The sequence below is a fragment of the Alligator mississippiensis genome, chromosome 8 (assembly GCF_030867095.1).
Source record: "Alligator mississippiensis isolate rAllMis1 chromosome 8, rAllMis1, whole genome shotgun sequence".
Lineage (NCBI taxonomy): Eukaryota > Metazoa > Chordata > Crocodylia > Alligatoridae > Alligator > Alligator mississippiensis.
The window spans coordinates 12,952,228-12,972,109 of record NC_081831.1 but is presented as its reverse complement, the minus strand read 5'-3'; the positions used below and the strand labels follow the sequence as shown (position 1 = coordinate 12,972,109).

At 47.6% G+C, this 19,882-nt stretch overlaps 1 protein-coding gene across 3 annotated transcripts in view; it reads right to left on the bottom strand.

The window, feature by feature from the left end:
• Window positions 1-19,882, bottom strand: part of SAP30BP (SAP30 binding protein) — a 54,139-nt gene that overhangs the window by 4,645 nt on the left and 29,612 nt on the right. For all 3 annotated transcript variants that reach the window (XM_014601987.3, XM_006269245.4, XM_014601989.3), the window contains 2 exons: window positions 5,189-5,277; window positions 439-530 (listed from right to left, as the gene is read on the bottom strand). In XM_014601987.3, the coding sequence (XP_014457473.1) occupies window positions 439-530; window positions 5,189-5,277 (181 nt within the window). The remainder of the gene's footprint in view (window positions 1-438; window positions 531-5,188; window positions 5,278-19,882) is intronic.

Here is a 19,882-nt window from a genome sequence, read left to right as displayed (position 1 = left end):
CTGGTAAAGAAACAGACATTTCTATAAATGGGGGCAGCCACAGAATCGCAGCCTGAAAGTCACACTTTGAGAACCCTTAACCTCCAGTATAACTGGCACAACAAATTGCAAGCCACAGTCCTCCCCCATCTCTCCCAAGGATGGCTCATCTCCCACCTCCCGGCCCAAAACATATCTTCCACAGAACTCTCATAGCCACAGCTCCATGCTTATTGCTTTTAAAATCTGGGACTAAAGGTTAGCTCACTCTCATCTATACAAGTCTCTGAAGTAACATGAACCTTGTTTCTAAAAAATATTTTTTTAAGTTCTCACCCGCTTCACGAGCAAGAGACCGTTGCTGCTTAAAATTCGATTTCGAATATGATCTAAACATCAGGGAGGACGTGTCTTGGGATATGTTCTCACATGGTGCTATAGCCTCAAGGGATAGCTCACCTGGGGTTGCGAAACTCCTTCTTCCTCTGAATGATGTAGTTCATGTCCATGCCCTCTTTCATCTTTCTTTCATACAGCTTCTGAATTTTGTCCTAGGTAAGAGGGCAAAAGAGTTAGAGCCACTGCAAGAAAAAAAATTACCACGATAGCTGGAGAGATGACACGTACATACAGGTAAAGAGAAAAACCAACCAAGCCCCAAAACAGCCAGGGCTTGGAACTATAATTGTTCAGAGACTCAGAAGTTCTCAAACTTAACCAAGTTAGTACAGAAGGGACCATCTCACTGCAAAGATCACCCCCCCCCCCCAAAATAACCCACTATCACCACATATGTCCCACTATCACCACATATGTCAAACTCTTTAATGAGCAATGATGTTTATTCAAGGAGGTGATGTCTCCTTCTTACTTCAGTGGGTCACTTAAATCTCTTTGCAGCAGTGACTATGGGAGAAAAAGGAAGACAAGCGCACAATGGGAAAGAGGAAGGTCTGTAGAGGTCTCATCTCACATAGCATATGTTCAACAGACCAAGACTGTAGCTTGAAAAGATGCTCTATTTCCCCATCATTCAAGAAAGATGGGTGTCATTCAAAGAAAATGAAAGTGAAATATTCCCCTCTTCCCCCATAGTCTCAGAAGTTTCAGCTGAAATAGCTCTCTCAAAAGGCATCAGGGAAACAAGAAGTCACTTTTTTTTTTAATGAAAATCAGGCAAGTACGCTAGCCTGATGAAGTGCTTTTAAAGCAAGGAGGTGGTTTGATGTGGGTGTGGATTAGTGATATATTTAACAAGTTCAATTTTCACCCTCAGATCCCCTACAAGAACCGAAATGATCCCGTGTGACTATGCCCAGTCCTGCTATCCAACTTAGGAAAGTGACACAGGAACAAAGGCTGGAGGGGTGGAGACGCACAACTGGAAGTGGGCAGAAGTCCCTGAATGCATGAGTTCAGTAGCCTTCCTTATAACCATGGCTACTTAGAGTGACTTATGAAGCTGGGGCTAAGCAACTCAGTGAGATTCAGAGTTCACACAAAATTTGCCTTACTAGGATACTGAGAGATCTGGTGAAATCCTAGGGAACTGATTTGGTAATCAAAGCAGCCACCAATGCTCTGCCTGAAAGCCCCTGAAACATAAGTCATGCAGGTACTGGGAGGAGTTAAAGCTAGGGGGCACCAAGATGTAGGTTGATATCAACAGCGCTGGCTCAGCATATAGCACTTGTACTAAACAGCATAGCCAACTCTTATCCATTCGGGTCTCAGACATGCAACTAGGCAAAATTGTTGCTGGGCTACACAGAGACGCAGCTCGCTGCCAGGCTTGTGAAAAGCAAGGAAAGGAGAGCCGATTTCTGCTGAAATTCTGATGAAGTCGTCCTATTCAAACAGTGTTATCTGCAGACACTGTCAGTGCTGCCCACTGCCAGCCAAACGCTCTTGATAACTACGCACTTGCAAACAAGTCTTTGGCCACAGGTAGAGCTGATTAGGTGAAAGCAACTACTTTGTTGGAATCCTGCAGCTGCACAATACTGGGAATACTTCAATAAAACAAAAATCCCTTGGCAAAGACAACTGAAAGAGATGCAGGCTGGAAATAATGAATATTGTTCATCGTGGTAGCAATATTAAGGGAGGAAGCAGGGAGCTACCTAGATAGAAAGAAGTACTTACGACCCTGTACAAACTGGGAAAGATAGTTTTGTTAAGTTTTAAACAGCAATTGGTATTTGAATCTTGCTTCTAAAGTGAACTTATTTGGGACACAAGCACTTTGAGAAGCTACATATGTGGCTGTTACAGGAAGCAACACCCAGAAGCCCTTACAACAGAAAGATTCCAATTTTTGGCTGAAACCCAAGATCGACGCAGGGCAGCAAGATTATATTCCTTTCTCTGCAACTGACTTTTTCAAGGACCTTTAGCTTCCCAGTATCCCTCCTGTACATAAAACAGGGAAAACTTGTGCAGCACAACTTCATGAGTGGGGTACAAGTTTGCTGCTGTACATGAACACCCTTGCATGCAAAAATCAACCATATTCTAGTAACATCAGCTCGGACACTCATCTTTACTTAATAAAAGCAGATCCTTTAAGCTGAGCTGGTCTAAGGCCTTCCAAAATACATCCATAAAGTTCATAAAGAGCAACACTCCATTTACACATCTGATGGATACCCTGCTGTTTTGGAAGTTACAATTTCAGCAGGCACTGAAAATGCAGACCCTTAAGTCAGAAGCACTGAAAGACCTTTGATAATGGAAAGCATTTCACATTTAGAGCTTGGAACTTCCAAAAAGCGAGGAACTAAAGAGCCACTTTTAAAGTAGGAAAAAAACTCCACTTTGCACAGAGCGTTACAAGATGCAACATGTCAGGGGAACTACTTCAACAAGGCAGGCAGCACCAATACAATAAAAGCCCCAAGGCAGTTTATTTCTGAGTCTCCAAAATATTATCTTCCACTTCATCTCTGCTCTGGAAAAATACCCGGTGTATTTAGTTGTACAGCTTGCAGAATGCAGTTTGTTCTGCTTGTAAAAGGATCTGGACTCTTGACTTAAAGGGTTCAAGATTCTCCTGCAAACTTTGTCCTGTGAGAAAGGGAATATGTCTGTATTAAATCACTGTACCTTTGCATCAGTTACTACACTCCTCAGATCTATGCGCTCTTACTAATTTACTGATTTCAGGCCATTAAAGTCTCACTCAACAAAACAGAACTCAAGGGCGTGTCAAGGTACAGCGCACAAAAGCCGGAGGGTGCAGTCTGTACGGTGATTCACAGTGACCTGCTACCTGTTGCAGGTTAGGCAACTATCTTATGGACTTTTCCCCACCATGCTGCTTTACCCCTGAGCTAGCAAAAAGCCTCAGCTGCAAGAGAAACATATTACAGAATGGCAGGAAAGAGTAGCTCTCTGCTTTCTTCATTTAATTTCCACCAATCTGTAGTATACAAAAATGGGGATCTCTGAAGTGATAATAGGGACATTTCTCTATCAAGTCCTGGGATTTGGAAATACAAGTGTAAAGGGGCTGCTACAGAGATCTCCTAGAAGCACATCCAAGCCAAGAACTATCACCAAAAAATAACCTGAATCATCCCTTTCTGCTCTGGAGCAGACAGCCCTTCTGTCTGTTGCTTAAAGAAAAAGTTGTACTAGTTCCAAATGCACCAAGTCACTATTCACCACACTGGGAACAGCCAGACAATTGTATGCATTCCCCCAAATGCCTACTAAATCGAGCCCCGCATCTGCCTCAGAAAGGAAGCACTGTTTCAGCTTGGTTCAAAATGGACGGGCAGCCACTTATGACATCCTATATGACATTTAGCTAGCCCCCAGCAAGCCAATTCCTTTATCTAGAACAGCGGTTCCCAATCTGTGGTACGTGTACCACCAGTGGTACACAGATAACCCGCCAGTGGTATGCGTTAACAGTTTTATTATAAGTATTTTATATGACAAAAATGTGCTGGTGGTACTTAAGGGTGAACTGAAAAATTTAAGGTTGTATCGTTTTTAATTGGTGGTGTGCAATCTGTCAGTTTGGGAACCGCTGAACTAGAACATACACCGGGGGGAGACTGCAAGCAGTTCTGCTGCCCTGATGCTTCTACCGCACTGAGAAAGACCCGCGACTCGGCTAATGCTGCAAATCACAGTCTTCTGTAGGACTCAAAGATGACTAGTTCCTACCGCCACTAAGCAACTCTGCCATCCCTATTCAAAGGATTCCTAGTATTAAAAGGCAGGCCTCTGACATGCTAATGCCAGGGATTGGACCTGGACAGGATTTTAAACCCTGATGGGAAAAAATAGTATCTGGATCACTAGAGCTAGGCTGGTATTTAACATCCTCAGCATTTATCTGTATCTTTCTATGCTTGCATCACTAATTCCCCTGAATGTTTATCACCCAGAGAAATATGTAGGTGGAGAAAGAATCCAGCCAGTGCAGCCTCAGTCATTTCAAACTGTATAAAGAGTCTCAGTTTCATGCAGAAAAACAATGAATTTATACTGTCCTACAGAGCTCAATTTGCTGAAGTAAGATAGCAGCTTTCATTCTTCATAGTAAACACTGGAGCATGGAGGGCCATTTCAGTGCATAAAGCAATGAGACAGGCAAGGGGCTGATGCTTGGTTACGCTGAGCTTACCCACAGCTCTCAAAACTGCTGGTTGACCTAAATGTATAGAAGAGGAGCTACCCTGATGCAATGTTAAAGAATTTGAAATGTCAGCTTTAGGAGACAGGCCAGAAAGTTGTGTGTGAATACTGATGGGAGATCGCCGAGGTGGAACCCATAAAAAAAGCGGCAGTTTCTTGATTCAGAGCAAAACCTGATATTTCTGAATTCCAGTTCTGCAATAAGCAAAAACAGGCTGTAGTTCTTGCCTCCTCCCATACCCAGTTTTGTTATTCCTCAGGTGGTTCTGGAAGCTGGCCAAAACTACACAATACCCTATGAACACCCAAGGTGATAACACAATTCTGTTTTTTATTTGCCAAATGTCACTTTGCCCAGTGCTGGGGTGTTAGCAAAGAGTTCATGCAAAAAGGTGGCAATTAGTGCTTAGGAGTCTCGATGCTGGATTTGATTCGTCTGAGGTCAATACTGACCAGACAATCCAAGAACGGCGAGGTGCAGATTCCTGGAGAATTGAAAAAAAATCTTCCCGATACAAACCCTTAAAACCTCAGACCACCTGGAGGAGTGTAGACCTACCTGCAGTTGGTTGGAACATCTGCCTGGGGGTTCTGGAGGGATTTTTATCTCATCAGGAGACATGTTCCTTACTCTCTCGGAGAAGGAGGCTGAAAAAAAACAAATGGGGAATGAGATTTGTTCCCTCTGTAAGTGGTTTTAAACTAACACAAACTTTGAAAACTCATGTTACTTTTTCACTGCAGCTGTAATGCCATTTTGAGGCTGCAGGAGAGGCTTAAACAGGGAGATGAGGTACTTGAGATGATTTGGCAGGCCTGTGCCAAAGGCTCAGAACTTGAGGGGCTTTTCCGAATGAGGCTGGAGAGCATCAGCAGAGCTGTGGGAAATCTGCAGCACTTGCAATCACCTTATGCTGTGGCTGATAGTCAATATTTAACCCTTCTCCTTCATCAGTACTTAGAACAGCATTTTGCAAAGCCTGGATTTTTCCAAATTTACCTACTCTCCACTCTACACAGAACTTGCAGTTTACCTTTGATTATCAAAGAAAGCACAAATGGCCCTGCCTGCACAGGAGCAGACACTGCACAGGGGGTGTTATGTTACTTCAGCCCTGTGCACCTTAACTCTGAAAACTGCCCAGAGTTTGGAAATAATCAAATTGGGACGGGGCTTTCAGGACAGCCTGCTTGCACAGAAGCATGTGCACTGCATTGAATAAGATCAGTTCCCCTCCAAAGCTGCCACAGATAGTCACTGGAAATGGCATTCCCTCCCCCAAAGTTAATGTTTTCTTAACAGATGCTCTGATCTTTACTTATACGGTGGATCTGTCACTAGAAGGAATGGTTTGTCCTGTGGGGCTGAGGACAGAGCAGTACAGGTTGACAGGGCTCTTCAGCCAGGTTTTGCTGTTTGTGTGCATCACTGTGGTATCTGGATGCTACAGTCTGCTCAAGTCACTAAGTTCAAAATACCACCACGAAAAAAAGACAGTTCTCTCCTGCTTGTACCTTTACCACACAGCTAAGAAGCAAGGATTTAAATTGGGTGGGAAAGCATGGGCAAAGGGGTGTCACATTATGTGTTTCGACAAAAGTCAAGTTCATGCTTAAATCTGAAATCTGCTTCTTGTGGAAGAGTCAGGGACTCGCTAATAAAACACCTACCACCAGCACCGTGTCACCCTTGAAGCATTCACAATTCCACAGCTATGTATTCCCAAGTAGAAGCTAACTGAGCTGCAGCTCTAAAATATCCCAGCTAAATCCCCTTTGACTGAAGCCCAGAAGGGCTCCCCAAAGGCAGACATTTGCCATCCAAGTATATACAGCTTGTATTAGAAAGCAAGATAGTAGGCTATCACATCTCTAAGGCTGCAGATAATCAACACTACACTTGTTCAATGTTGCTCTAGTTCCTTGTTCTTTTTAAAAGAGCGTAAAGCAACAAGGACAATAGCCCTTGGGGATGTGGAACTGGCAGGCAACCACTCATTCTGTTTGATCAGGAAGTTATGGAGAGTTAAATTCTTCGGCAGTTCCTGGTCACAAACAAAAAAGTGTCCTTTGGCATTTGCTAAAAGTGCGCCTCTGTGGAGAAGGGAAAAGTTGCCAGAGTGCGTACAGAAAGGCAGTCATACTCCAGGGCTTCTTGACAACAAGGCCAACATTTGTTATAGCAGACAGCTGCTGGTGGGATGGGGAGGTCTTTAACTTAATTAGAATTTCAGAAATGCAGAAAAATAAGAGTGCATAAAAACACTGAGTGATAAGAAGGAGATGAGGTTCTGGAAGTGAAACAGATGAACGGCTTCAAAGAAAACATTCACATTTACTGGCTGAATGATTACAAGAACAAGGAAGTTACCCAGGTAAACCCCGGCTTAAAAGGCAAAGGATCCAAACTAAATCCAGACAGTCCTGAAATCTCTGGCTTTTACTCCTCTGCAGATGACTAAAGGTTCTGGTTAGACCTCCAAGTCTAACCGGAGACGTTTCAGGAACTCAGGTGAGTAGCTAGGGTAAAAATCTCTGAAATAAAGAAGGTTTGGAATGTACAAATCAAGGGAGGAAACATGCTGGGCTTATGCTAAGAAAGGGGATATTTGGACCCAAAGTAATTCAGATCCACTGTGGACGCGTGATGAGCAATTACTTCAAGGAAATAGGAGGTCTAACTTGAAAAAACAAACAAACAGCAAAAACACCCAGGTGTCTGCAGGTATATTAGCAATTCCAGAATAACCACAGATACATGGAAGGTCGTGGAACAACTTGCTTACAAGCAGCAATGAAGACCACTGACTGCAAACTATAAATCCTTCCAGTGAGCTGGATGTGCTGATGTAGGGAAACAAGTGTTCTCCAGGTCAGTTCACAGAATCCAAGGAAGTACCTTTGAGGCACTACCTTCTTCCCATCTCTTTCCCAGCCCAAACCAGGATTATCTTCAAATTTCAGAACTCTTGCATGAAAAAAAAATTAGCCACAAAACCTGATTTAAGGTCTTGTTTGTTTGGGCCTTTTAATGCATGTTTTAAACAATGAAACAATGCAGAGACCTTTAGAAACGAAGTCTAAGGACTCTGTTTTCTTCATCACTTTCTATGCCTGCAGATGTGAATGTGCCTTGGTAGCTGATGCCATGGTGAGTCCTCACAGGAAGCATCCAGATGCTTTGTGCATCCTAGTATCCCTGCAAAGATCAAAAGCTTTACTTTTATGCAGATCAGAGGAAAGCAACACTATTTGCAAGCCCAGTCAGGGGTTGCAATCTTCTGGCTCCTGGCCCAAAGGACTTCCATGTGGAGAGCACAAGAAGTTGGATATTGATATGATGAATTATTTCAGGCACACCCAAGATCTGGCTAGTAGTAAGTAAATAGCTGTACCTGGCAGCTATGGATCTGATTTGGATGAGAAAAATTTATGAGGACTGGCTCTTAAGTCTTGAATGATTCACGCTGGTTATTGAACTGGGCTTTGAAGCCTGTCCCACAGCTATCACTAGATCAGCAAATAAAAGTATATCCCCTTTCTGAGAACGGACTGCTGGCCAACGTTGCCAAGTCTGTGGATGTTCCTTGACAGATTCACTTAAGCAGTTTAAAATTCAGTTCATGAGGCTACAGGTCAGGTAGCTTTCATGGATACCTACTGCTTTTGGGGTAGTCATTGCAATGTACAGGTTTCCCTTGCTGTATGTGCAAATTCGCTCTTATGTGATGACCCTTTTTATACTAAAAATTCGTTATATGCAAGATAAATTCCCTCTTATGCAATCGGTGTGGTGGAAGCCTGCAGTCAGCTGCTTTGTGCAGTGCATCATGGGAGTGACACGCATCAAAATACAGTCTCCTGTATGGATCTGTGCTCCTCGCTCGTTGTCTGCGACATGTGCTTCTGTAATTGCCATCCCCATTATGGTGACATTCACCACCACCCTGTGCTTGTGTGTACTGTCTCCTGTTGGTGAGTACCAAAATTGTCTTGTAAAAGTGGTAGAAATGGGTTTGGGGGTCAGTACAGTGCAGGTCTTGGAATGCATCCCTATTTGTTACATTGTAAAGTGGGGTCCCTTTATGCGAATTTGAGTTATGCACCATTTTCCAGGAATGCATGCACAGCATAAAATGAGGGAAACCTGCACCCAAGTAAGGGTAAAAATGATTTCAAATGGAATTATTTTTGTTCTCCAAGGAGGAAGGTGTTAGGGATCTTGTAAACAGGATGGTTCAGGAAAGGTTCAGACATCAGAACTCAATAGGAATAGTCATTTCCCAGAGTTCCTGATTAAAGAGCACATCTAATCAAAGATTATGTTATTTGGTCATCTAGTTATCCAGATGGACTTGGCGCGGGGTGGGGTGGGGTGGGAGTGTTGTTGTTTGTTTTTAGGGTTTTTTTGCAGGCAACAAAGATGCACAGCACAAAAAGAGGGAGGAAAGGAAACAAGTTCTGGGAGCAGTGAGAGATGCACAGGTACAAACCCGTCATGCCCCTGCACCCTGAAGCCCCCAGCGACCCCCAGCAGTCGAGCAGCACCCCGCTGACCGCCAGCACAGCCGGAGGTAAGCGGGGCCCGTGGTGGGAAGGACATAGCCCAGCTGCAGGGCAGCTGAGTGGAGCCAGGGAGGGTCTCACCCCACCCCACCCCATCCACTAGGGAGCCATGCAACCAGTCTCGCAAACAGGTCGTGCAAACAGGCGTACTGCTGGGCCCGGCGCGTGAGTTAGCGTGGGAGTTCACATAGGAGGGTGAGCAGGAGGGCCTGAGGCCCTGCCAGTGAGCCCTAGGGAAGCTAGTCCCATCAGTAGCTGTCAGCAGCTGACCTACCAGTGGCACAATGTGGATGGGTGCATGCTGCACCCCAAGGGTCCCCTCGGCGTCTGTGCCCCCCCGGCATCTCAGGGGCCTCCACCCAGATGGAGCCGCTGGTTCCAGGCTCCACGCAAATGGAGCCTCTGGCTTTCAGCTGCAGGGGCTGCCTGGCACATTTCCAGGCTCCTGGGACCAGGAGTATGGCCACCTCCCCTTGCAAGGTTTGCTCCGCTTTGGAGTCTCTGGGGTGCCAGATAGAGGAGCTCCAGGCCACAGTCCAGAGACTGTGTGTCATTAGAGATGGCAAGGAGGAGACAGACTCCTATCGCCAGGCCCTTCACCCCTTGGAGGTGGAGGGTAGATCAAGGTCACCTTCCAGGAAAAGGGAGGACTCGGGGATCTCCCATACTGTCCAGCCAGAGGGTTGGACCAAGGTGGTCAAGGGCCCCAAGGCCCGCTGCACCAAGGTCCCCTCCCCTCTGGAGGTACGAACCTCTTGCAGCCCCAGTAGGGCCGGCAGAGATGCCAGCTCCTGCAGACACGGGAGGATCACCTACCCCTACTCTCCTTAAGTTGAAACACAGAGTGGTCGTCATGGCAGACTGCCTCCTGAGGGGGACTGAGGGGACAATCTGCTGCTCTGACCTCCTAGCCTGGGAGATCTGCTACTTCCTGGGGGTCTGCATCCGGGACATAGCAGAGAGGATCCCAAAGATTATCCAGCCCTCCGACCACTACCCTATGCTCCTTTATCCACGTGGGCACGAACAACGCAGCTCAGAGCAATCCCAGTCAGGTCATGAGAGACTACAGGGCTCTGGGAGCAGAGCTTAGGGACACAGGTGGTCTTTTCCTCACTCCTCCCGGTTGTGGGTCGTAGGCTGAGGAGGGAGAGACAGGTCGAGGTAGTCAACCAAAGACTGTGGTGCTGGTGTTATCATGAAGGCTTTGGCTTCCATGATCACAGTCAGCTCTTTGGTGAGAGAGGCAGTGGTTTGATGGGGAGAGACGGCCTCCACCTCACTCCGTTGGCGAGGAGGCTCTTCTCAGCCAGACCGACTGACCTGCTCCACTGGGCTTTAACTAAGTCCACCGGAGGAGGGGAAAGATTACCGTCACTGCAAGCCCACTGGGCAACCTTTGTAAATCCAGCAGGCTAAGGCACTTAAGCGAACCCACCCCTACCCTAGCCCCAGACTGATCTGTAGGGAAGGCAGGGGCACCCAATGGGACACTTACCTGCCTGTACACCAATGCCAGGAGCTTGGGGAATAAACAGGAGAAGCTTGTCTTCCTGCTAAACAAGAATGACTATGACCTCATAGGGATAATGGAGACTTGGTGGGACTCCACCTATGACTGGGCCACAGGTACAGATGACTATACCCTGTACAGGCGAGATTGTACAGATAAAAGGGCTGGGGGTGTAGCTATGTCAAGGACACCCACACGTCCCTGGAATTGACATTGGCACCCAGGAAGGACAACTGGAGTCTCTCTGGGTTAAAATACATGGGGAACGTGGCACAGGGGATATCATGGTAGGAGTCTACTACAGACCTCCTAACCAGAAACAAGAGCTGGACCAGGAATTCACCAGGGAACTGGCTGAGGCTGCATGCTCTCGGTCCATGGTTGCCATGGGAGACTTTAACTACCTGGACATCTCATGGGAAGAGCACTCGGCCAAATCCAATTGGTCGCAAAGCTTCCTCATGCGTGTGGACAAGCTCTACCTGAACTCAAGAAGTCTATGGGCTGACAAGAGGTAAAGCGTTGCTGGACCTGGTACTGGCCAAAGGGGATGACCTAGTCAGTGACCTAAGAATCGATGGAAAGCTGTGTGACAGAGACCACGAGCTGATCACCTTTATTATTCATCGCAAAGCTGGCAAGTCAGTCAGCAATAAAGAAGTCCTCGACTTCAGGAAAGCTGACTTTGACAAGCTCAAGAGGCTCTTTGTTGAGGCCCTAAGAGACCATGACTTGACAGGAAGAGGAGTCCAAGAAGAGTGGTTGCTCCTCAAGGGAGCCTGACAGTACAAGGGATGGCCATCCCATCTCAGAGGAAGGGTAGCAAAAGGACACAGCAACCCCCATGGGTCAGCAGGGAACTTGAGGACCTCCTCCGCCTCAAAAGAGAGACTTATGAAGGATGGAAGGATGGAATTACCACCGAGGAGTACTCAGCATACCTGCAGGGAGCAGATCAGGAAAGCCAAGGCTACAACCAAGCTCCATTTGGCTTCACATATCAAGGATAACAAAAAGTCCTTTTTCAGATATGTAGGGAGTCGGAAAAGAAGCAAGGGTTACATTAGACACCTGCTGAATCAAACGGGACAGCTGGTAACCAACACCCAGGAAAAGGCCAACCTGCTTAACGGGTACTTTGCGTCGGTCTTTCATCAGTTCAATGGGACCGCCCTGCCTAGCAAGACGTGGGACAGCCAGGGTAAGGGAGTATTTATATCCAGCATTTGTGTTGATCTAGTAAAGGATCACCTTGAGAGGCTGGACACCTTCAAGTCAGCTGGTCCTGACAGATTACACCCTAGAGTACTCAAGGAGCTGGTAGGTGTCATAGCCCAACCATTGGCAAAAATATTTGAAAACTCATGGCGCTCAGGTGAAGTACCTGAAGACTGGAAAAGGCCAATGTGGTATACATCTTCAAGAAAGGGTGGAAAGTAGATCCCGGGAATTACAGGCCAATCAGCTTGACCTCAATCCCCAGTAAGATTCTGGAGAAAATTATCAAGGAGACCCTTCTGGATAAGCTGGCTGAGGGCAACATCCTGAGGGATAGCCAGTACGGGTTTGTCGCAGGTAGGTCTTGCCTGACCAATCACCTAGACAAGGGAGAAGAGATTGACGTCATCTATCTGGACTTTAAAAAAACCTTTGATCTGATATCCCATGACCTCCTTATGGAAAAATTGGCCAGCTGTGGCCTCGGCTACGTCACAGTTTGATGGCTGAGAAACTGGCTCTGAGGTCAGACCCAGAGAGTAGTGGTCAATGGTAGCAAGTCATTATGGTGCTCTGACCAGTGGCGTCCCCCAAGGCTCTGTCTTTGGACCGGTTCTCTTTAACATCTTTATCAACAATATGGACACTGGTGTCAGAAACGCACTGGCTAAGTTCGCCAATGACACTAAACTTTGGGGCCTAGCGTCCAGACCTGAGGACAGGCTAGTGATCCAGGCCAACTTCGATAAACTTAGTAAGTGGGCAGATACAAACCTGATGATCTTCAATACCGATAAATGTAAGATACTCCACACCTCAAGGAAAAAAACCCTGCAGCATACTTATAGGCTTGGCAGCGCTACGCTTGCTAGCACCACTGCTGAAAGAGACTTGAGGGTCATGATTGACCACAAGATGAACATGAACCACCAATGTGATGTCGCAGCTGGTAAAGCAAACAAAACCCTGGCTTGCATCCAGAGATGCTTCTCAAGTATATCTCCGGATGTCATCCTCCCACTGTACTCGGCCTTGGTGAGGCTGCAGCTGGAGTACTGCATCCAAGTCTGGGCTTCACAATTCAAGAAGGATGTTGAGAAGCTTGAGAGAGTCCAGAAGACAACCACACGTATGTTCAGAGGGCAAGAGAATAGGCCTCATGAAGAGAGGCTGAGAGCCATGGGACTCTTCAGCCTGGAAAAGCACAGGCTCAGGGGGGACCTGGTGGCTGCTTGTAAGTACATAAGGGGTGTACATCAGGACCTGGGAGAACGTCTGTTCACCAAAGCGCCCCAAGGAAAAATAATGACCAACTGTCACAAACTCCGTCAAGACCATTTTAGGCTGGACATAAGAAAACATTTCTTTACTGTCCAAGCCCCCAAGACCTGGAAGAGACTCCCTGCAGAAGTGGTGCAGGCACCTACTCTGGACTCATTTGAGAAACACCTGGATGCTTATTTTGCTGGGATCCTTTGACCTGTCCTGGCTCCAGTGCGAGATGCATGGGTGTAGGCCTGCTGTGCCCCCGTGAGCCCAGGGACCCCCAGCGAGATCCCAGGACCCCAGTGGGCTAAGTGGGTCGAGGAGGGTCACACCCCCCCACCCCCCGGCTCCTACTTGGCCCAGCCCCCCAGGGAACCACGCGACCACCTCGCAAACAGGCTGTCAAACAGGTGTGTTCCTAGGCCCGGTATGGGAGTTAGCGCGGGAGTTTGCGCAGGAGGGTGAGTGGGAGGGCCCGAGTCCCTGCCCGTGAGCCCCCCAGGGTAGACAGTCACAGTCACAGTCAGCCCACCAGTGGCGTGATGCAGATTGGCATGCGCCGCACCCCGAGGGTCCCCTTGGGGCCTGCGGCCCCCACTCTGGCACCTCAGAGACGGCCACCCAGACAGAGTCCATGGTTCTAGGCTCCACACAGATGGAGCCCCTGGCTCTCGGCTGCGGGGGCTGCCTGTCCCTTTTTCAGGCTCTGGGGCCCTGGAGCATGGCTACCTCCCCTTGTGGGGTCTGCTCCCTACCGGGGTCTCTGGCGCGCCAGCTGGAGGAGCTCCAGGCCACAGTCCAGAGACTGCGCGTCATCAGAGACTGTGAACAGGAGATAGACTCCTACTGCCCTTCTACTACTACTACTCCTTCTCCCCTGGGAGACAGACAGTAGACTGCGGTTTTCCTCCAGGACAAGGGAGGACCCGGGGACCTCCCATTCTGTCCAGCCCAGGGGTTGGACCAAGGTGGTCAAGGGCCCTAAGGCCCGTTGCACCAAGGCCTCTGCCCTGCCGGAGCTTAACAACAGGTACGAACCTCTTGCAGCCCCAGCAGAGCCTGCTGAGCTGCCAGCTCCCGCAGGCAACACAGGCTCAACTGTAACTACTGCCCCCGCTCTCCCCAAGACAAAATGCAAAGTGTTTGTTGTGGGAGACTCCATCCTGAAGGGGACTGAGGGGGAAATCTGCCGCCCCGACCCCTCGGTCCGGGAAGTTTGTTGCTTCCCAGGAGCCTGTATCTGAGACATTGAGAAGATCCCTAAACTCCTCCAGCCCACTGACCACTATCCCATGGCTCCTTATCCATGTGGGCGCCAACAACACGGCTCGGAGCGCTCCCAGCTGGGTCATAAGGCGCTACAGGGATTTGGGAGCGGGGCTTAAGGGCCTGTGGGCGCAGGTGGTGTTTTCATCAATCCTCCCTGTCTCAGGCTATGTGGTGAGGAGGGAGAGGAGGATCCAGGTAGTAAACAAAAGACTACGGCATTGGTGTCATCAGGAAGGCTTCGGCTTTCATGACCACAGCCTGCTCTTTGGTGAGAGAGGCAGCGAGCTGCTGGGAAGAGACGGCCTTCACCTCTCTCCATTGGGGAGGAGGCTCTTCTCAGCCAGACTGGCTGACCTGCTCCACCAGGTTTTAAACTAAGCCTGCCGGGGGATGGAGGGACTACTGCCACTGCTGGCTCGCTGAGCAACCCTTGCAAAGCCAGCAGGGCCAAGGCACTTAAGGGATCCCACTCCTGCTCCAGCCCTGGAACAATCTGTAGGCAGGGCAAGGGCCCCCAAGGGGACACTTGCGTACCTATAGACAAATGCCAGGAGCTTGGGGAATAAACAGGAGGAACTTGTCTGGAGCTTTGCTTAACACAAATAATTACGATGTCATAGGGATAACGGAAACCTGGTGGGACTCCACCCATGACTGGACCATGGGTAGACATGGCTATACCCTGTACAGGAGAGATCGAGTGGACAAAAGGGGCGGACGTGTAACTCTGTATGTCAAGGAAAGCTACATGTGCCTGCAAGCTGACACTGGCACTCACAGTGGGCGACTTGAGACCCTATGGGTTAAAATGCGTGGGAAACATGGCACAGGGGACACTATGCTGGGAGTCTACTACAGACCCCCTTCCCAGGGTCAAGACCTTGACCAGGAGTTCGCCAGGGAATTAGCTGAGGCCGTGTGCTCCTGGTGCATGATTGTCTGGGTAGTTAAAGTCTCCCGTGACATCTTGTGGGAGGAGCGCTCGGCCAAATCCGAGCAGTCGCAAAACTTTCTCTCGTGCGTGGATGACCTCTACCTGACGTAGGAAGTCTACGGGCCAACAAGAGGCAAGACGCTGCTCAAACTCATATTGGCAACTGGGGACGACCTAATCAGCAACCTAATGACTGAAGGGAAGCTGGGTGACAGTGACCACGAGCTGATCACCTTCACCATCTGCTGTAAAGCTGACAAGTCACTCAGTAATACAGAAGTCCTCGACTTCAGGAAAGCTGACTTTGACAAGCTCAGGAGGCTTGCCATTGAGGCCCTAAAGGGTCACAACCCAAAGGGGAGGGGAGTTCAGGACAAGTGGTTGCTCCTCAAGGAAGCAATCCTAAATGCACAAGCAAAGTCCATCCCATCTTGCAGGAAAGGCAGTAAAAGGGCACACCAGCCCCCTTGGCTCTCCAGGGAACCGGTGGACCTCCTGCGTCTTAAAAGGAAGACCTACAAAGGACGGAGAACTGGAACCGCCACCAAGGAGGAATGCTCTGCTCTGGTCCAGACCTGCAGGGAGCAAACCAGGAAAGCCAAGGCTGCGATGGAACTTCAACTGGCTACAAATATCAAGGACAATAAAAAGTTCTTTTTTAGATATGCGGGGAGCAGGAGGAAAAGCAAGGGCAACACTGGACCCCTGCTAAACCAGATGGGACAGCTGACAACCGATGCCCAGGAAAAAGCAAACTTGCTTAATGGGTACTTTGCGTCAGTTTTTCACCAGTCCCATGGGATGCCCCTGCCCACTGTGGGTCAGGGAGGCCCGGATGAGGGAGATTTCTTGTCCTCCATCAAAGCTGACCTCGTGAAGGAACACCCTGACAGGCTGGACACCTTCAAGTCAACCAGCCCTGATGGTTTACACCCAAGGGTACTCAAGGAGCTGGCAAGCATCATAGCCCAGCCCCTGGCATGGATCTTTGAGAACTCCCAGTGCACTGGTGAAGTGCCCAAAGATTGGAAGAAGGCCAATGTCATGCCTATCTTCAAGAAAGTGAGGAAAGTGGATCCTGCAAACTACAAGCCCATCAGCCTAACCTCTATTCTGGGGAAGGTCTTGGAAAAGATTATCAAAGAAGCCATTCTTAACAGACTGGCTGGCAGCAACATCCTGAGTGATAGCCAGCACGGGTTTGTTGTGGGCAGGTCTTGCTTGACCAATCTCATTTCCTTTTACAACCAGGTGACCTATCACCTGGACAAGGGGGAAGAGATTGGTGGACCCAGAGGGTGGTGGTTGACAGAAGCCAATCGTCTTGGTGTGTGGTCACCAGTGGGGTCTCTCAAGGATCTGGGGGAACGAACGTCTGTTCACCAGAGTGCCCCAAAGGATGACAAGACCAAACGGTCACAAACTCCACCACAACCGTTTCAGGCTGGACATAAGGAAGAACTTCTTTACTGTCCGAGCTCCCAAGGTCTGGAATAGACTGCCGCCAGAGGCGGTTCAAGCACCCACTTAGAACACCTTCAAGACACATTTGGATGCTTATCTTGCTGGGATCCTATGATCCCCGCTGACTTCCTGCCCATGGGGCAGGGGGCTGGACTCGATGATCTTCTAGGGTCCCTTCCAGCCCGAATGTCTATGAAGTCTATGAAGGGATAAACAGAGGTGGTCAAAGAACCAGCTACTCAACAGCTAGTTCTTTCCAGAATTCAAATAGCTGCCCACAGTTCAAAGATGCTGAGATGCGCTCTTTCCTGTGCGGGGCAGAGGGTCAGACTCAGTGATCTACAGAGGTCCCTTCTGACCCTAAAAAAATCTATGAAATCTATGGAGAGGTGGAAACAGGCAGGAGTTTAGTTCTTCTAGATGAATGGTTAGTCAACTTCCTATTCTGGAGTGAAAACCCAAGAGACTGGAAAACATTTGAGTAGCTTGCTGCACAGGGAAAAGTGCAAAGTCTTCAGACAATGAACATGCACCCTGGAGTTCAGCAAAATGCAACGGAAGTTGCCAGTACATTTGCTCAGGCTTTAGTCACAATGACTAAGACACTGATCCTCAAACAGTGGGATGTCATGATAAAACAAAGCACCATTCACTCTGAAACATGTCTGTGCACTGCACCTTAAGCAGCCGCTTACAATTATGGGCAGTACATGGTGCCAGTTAGTCAGTCTGTCTGCAGAAGTACTTCTCTGCAAAAGAGGCCAAAACCTGCCCCCACCTGCAAAAGCAAAGGGGCTAATGAAATGCAGTAAGTAAATAGAAATTTATAAAAATGAGGAAACCTAAAGGGAACATGATCTTTCCTTCAACCAAAACAGATCCACTTGCCTGACGTGTGGGTTTCTAGGATTTTCTGGCACCAAGCAGCAGAAACACAGGGAAGAATCTGAGTCATCCATCTTTGAAAGGCCACTGTAGTTAACTAACTGCACTTTGTGGGCTGAAGAATGCAGAGAAAGACTAGTGTGTCTTGGTTATTTTTTTTTTTTGTTAAAGCACCAAGGGACTGGATAGGCCCTTTCTTCAGAGGAAATTCTCTTGCACAGTTTTGTCCACAAAGCATAAAAGAGAAAAGTGGGATTTTGCTTTTGTGGTATCCATGGCATTGCAGCACCATACACTACAGTGAAGGTAGAGATAACAGCCTACCCACTGCTCACCCCCTCCCATGCAACAAGGAGTTATTTAGGTGGCAAAATGCTGAGGCTCAATCCTTTCTGAAGAGAAAGAAAAAAAAAAAGAAATGTTACACCTTGATCTACATTGTACCCTAAGCTCTTTCCTTTAATGTTTGGCAGAGCTACTGTGAGAAAAAGAACTTATTTTAGACAGTGGAGGAACAGCTTTTCCCTCCTCAGATAACCTGAAGCTGTGCAGTCTTCTGTTGAGACAAGCAGGTACAACACAGTTCCTACACACTTCTGTAGTCCCAACAGACTGTACAGTTCAGCAGATGAGTCATGGGTTCAGCAGATAAAACCCATGACTCATGAACCATCCTTGGGTTGAGCAGGTGAATCATGAAGTTTTTAAAACTGTCATTAAGTGAACTTTAAACCTTTAAGAGACACACTGGTGTAATACAAAAGCCACCTTTTTCCGAATGAAGAGACTCTCCTGCCGGTCTCTTTGACAGGCTGATAAGGCTTGGTCTCATCTCAGACAACAGAGAATCGTGTATGACAATGCATCTGGCCCTACGCAACCCAACACTGAACGCATGCTGGCTGCCCTTCTTATGATGCTACTGGAAAAGAAAATTAGCATAGATCATAGAGTTAACAGACATCTTAAGAATGAACCACTGCTTAACACTTCGGATTTTGCTTTGAGCTCCTATACAGTGCTACACTAAAAAGTACAGGTGCGACATCTTTGAGTGTTTCCAAAGCCTTGGGTTCAAACGCAGCAAGAAAGCAAAGTGGGGGGTGGGAGAGGAAGAAGACTTTTTTTTTTTTTTTTTGGCAGAGATGACTTATCTGGCTTTTTGGCTTATCTGACTTATCTGTATGTCTGGAGTAGTCTTTGCAGAGAGCTGGTAGGTCAGGATATTTTACCTTGTCTCGTATCTTGGACAAGAAATGAATTTTCACCATGTGACTGCCCCAAACTCTGCTTCATTCTTATTTTCTTATGTGCATGTTCTGAAATATTCAGCAAGGAATTTCCCTTCTTTTCCTAGGACTAGAGAAGCACCCTCAGATTTAGTTTGCTGCTCTCAGTTCAATCCCATTTAGGATGCTGTGCACCTGAGGAAGAGCTGTTCAGAAAAATGCATTGGTTAAGCTGAATAAAAAAAATGGCAGCACTTCCCTCCCAGAATGCAAAGGTTTACCAAGGCTGGAATTCACATTCCCAGCTATTCAACATCAGAGCTTGGTCAAGGCAAAATCAGGGGTCTGAATCATTTAAAAAGGCACAAGTCAGAAAGTAAAATCTAGCGCTGTGAAAAAACCCTCTCTCTCCCTCTCTCTATATCTCTCTCTCTATCAAATCACAGTTCTACCTGTACTTACTTTCTCCATTTCCTACTGCTAGCTTAAGATCTTAAGGTATATGCGCCTGGGTATGATACCAAGGCAAAGGTATAATAAGTCTAGACAAATAATGGAACTGTCCAAAGAACTTGCTCTACAACCTTCAATTTACCATTTTATTAACTAATTATGCCAACATCACTGTAATCTACCATTCAGGTATACTAGGAATTGCAAGTAAGAAGGCCTTTTTTAAAAACAAGAGAGGATATTTAGCACTTGAGATTGAAATACAACGATGCTTTTTAAACAGACACACACACACACACAGAGCAACGTGGAGTGCCATGCCATACTGTTTATATTCGGTCTATTTATTCAAAGAATGAGTGCTTGACCAGCAAGTAAAAACAGATTTTTTCCCCTACTGTCCTCCTGCCCCTGGTAAAGTGAGTACTTAAGATCTGCAAGTTTCTGTAAATGAGG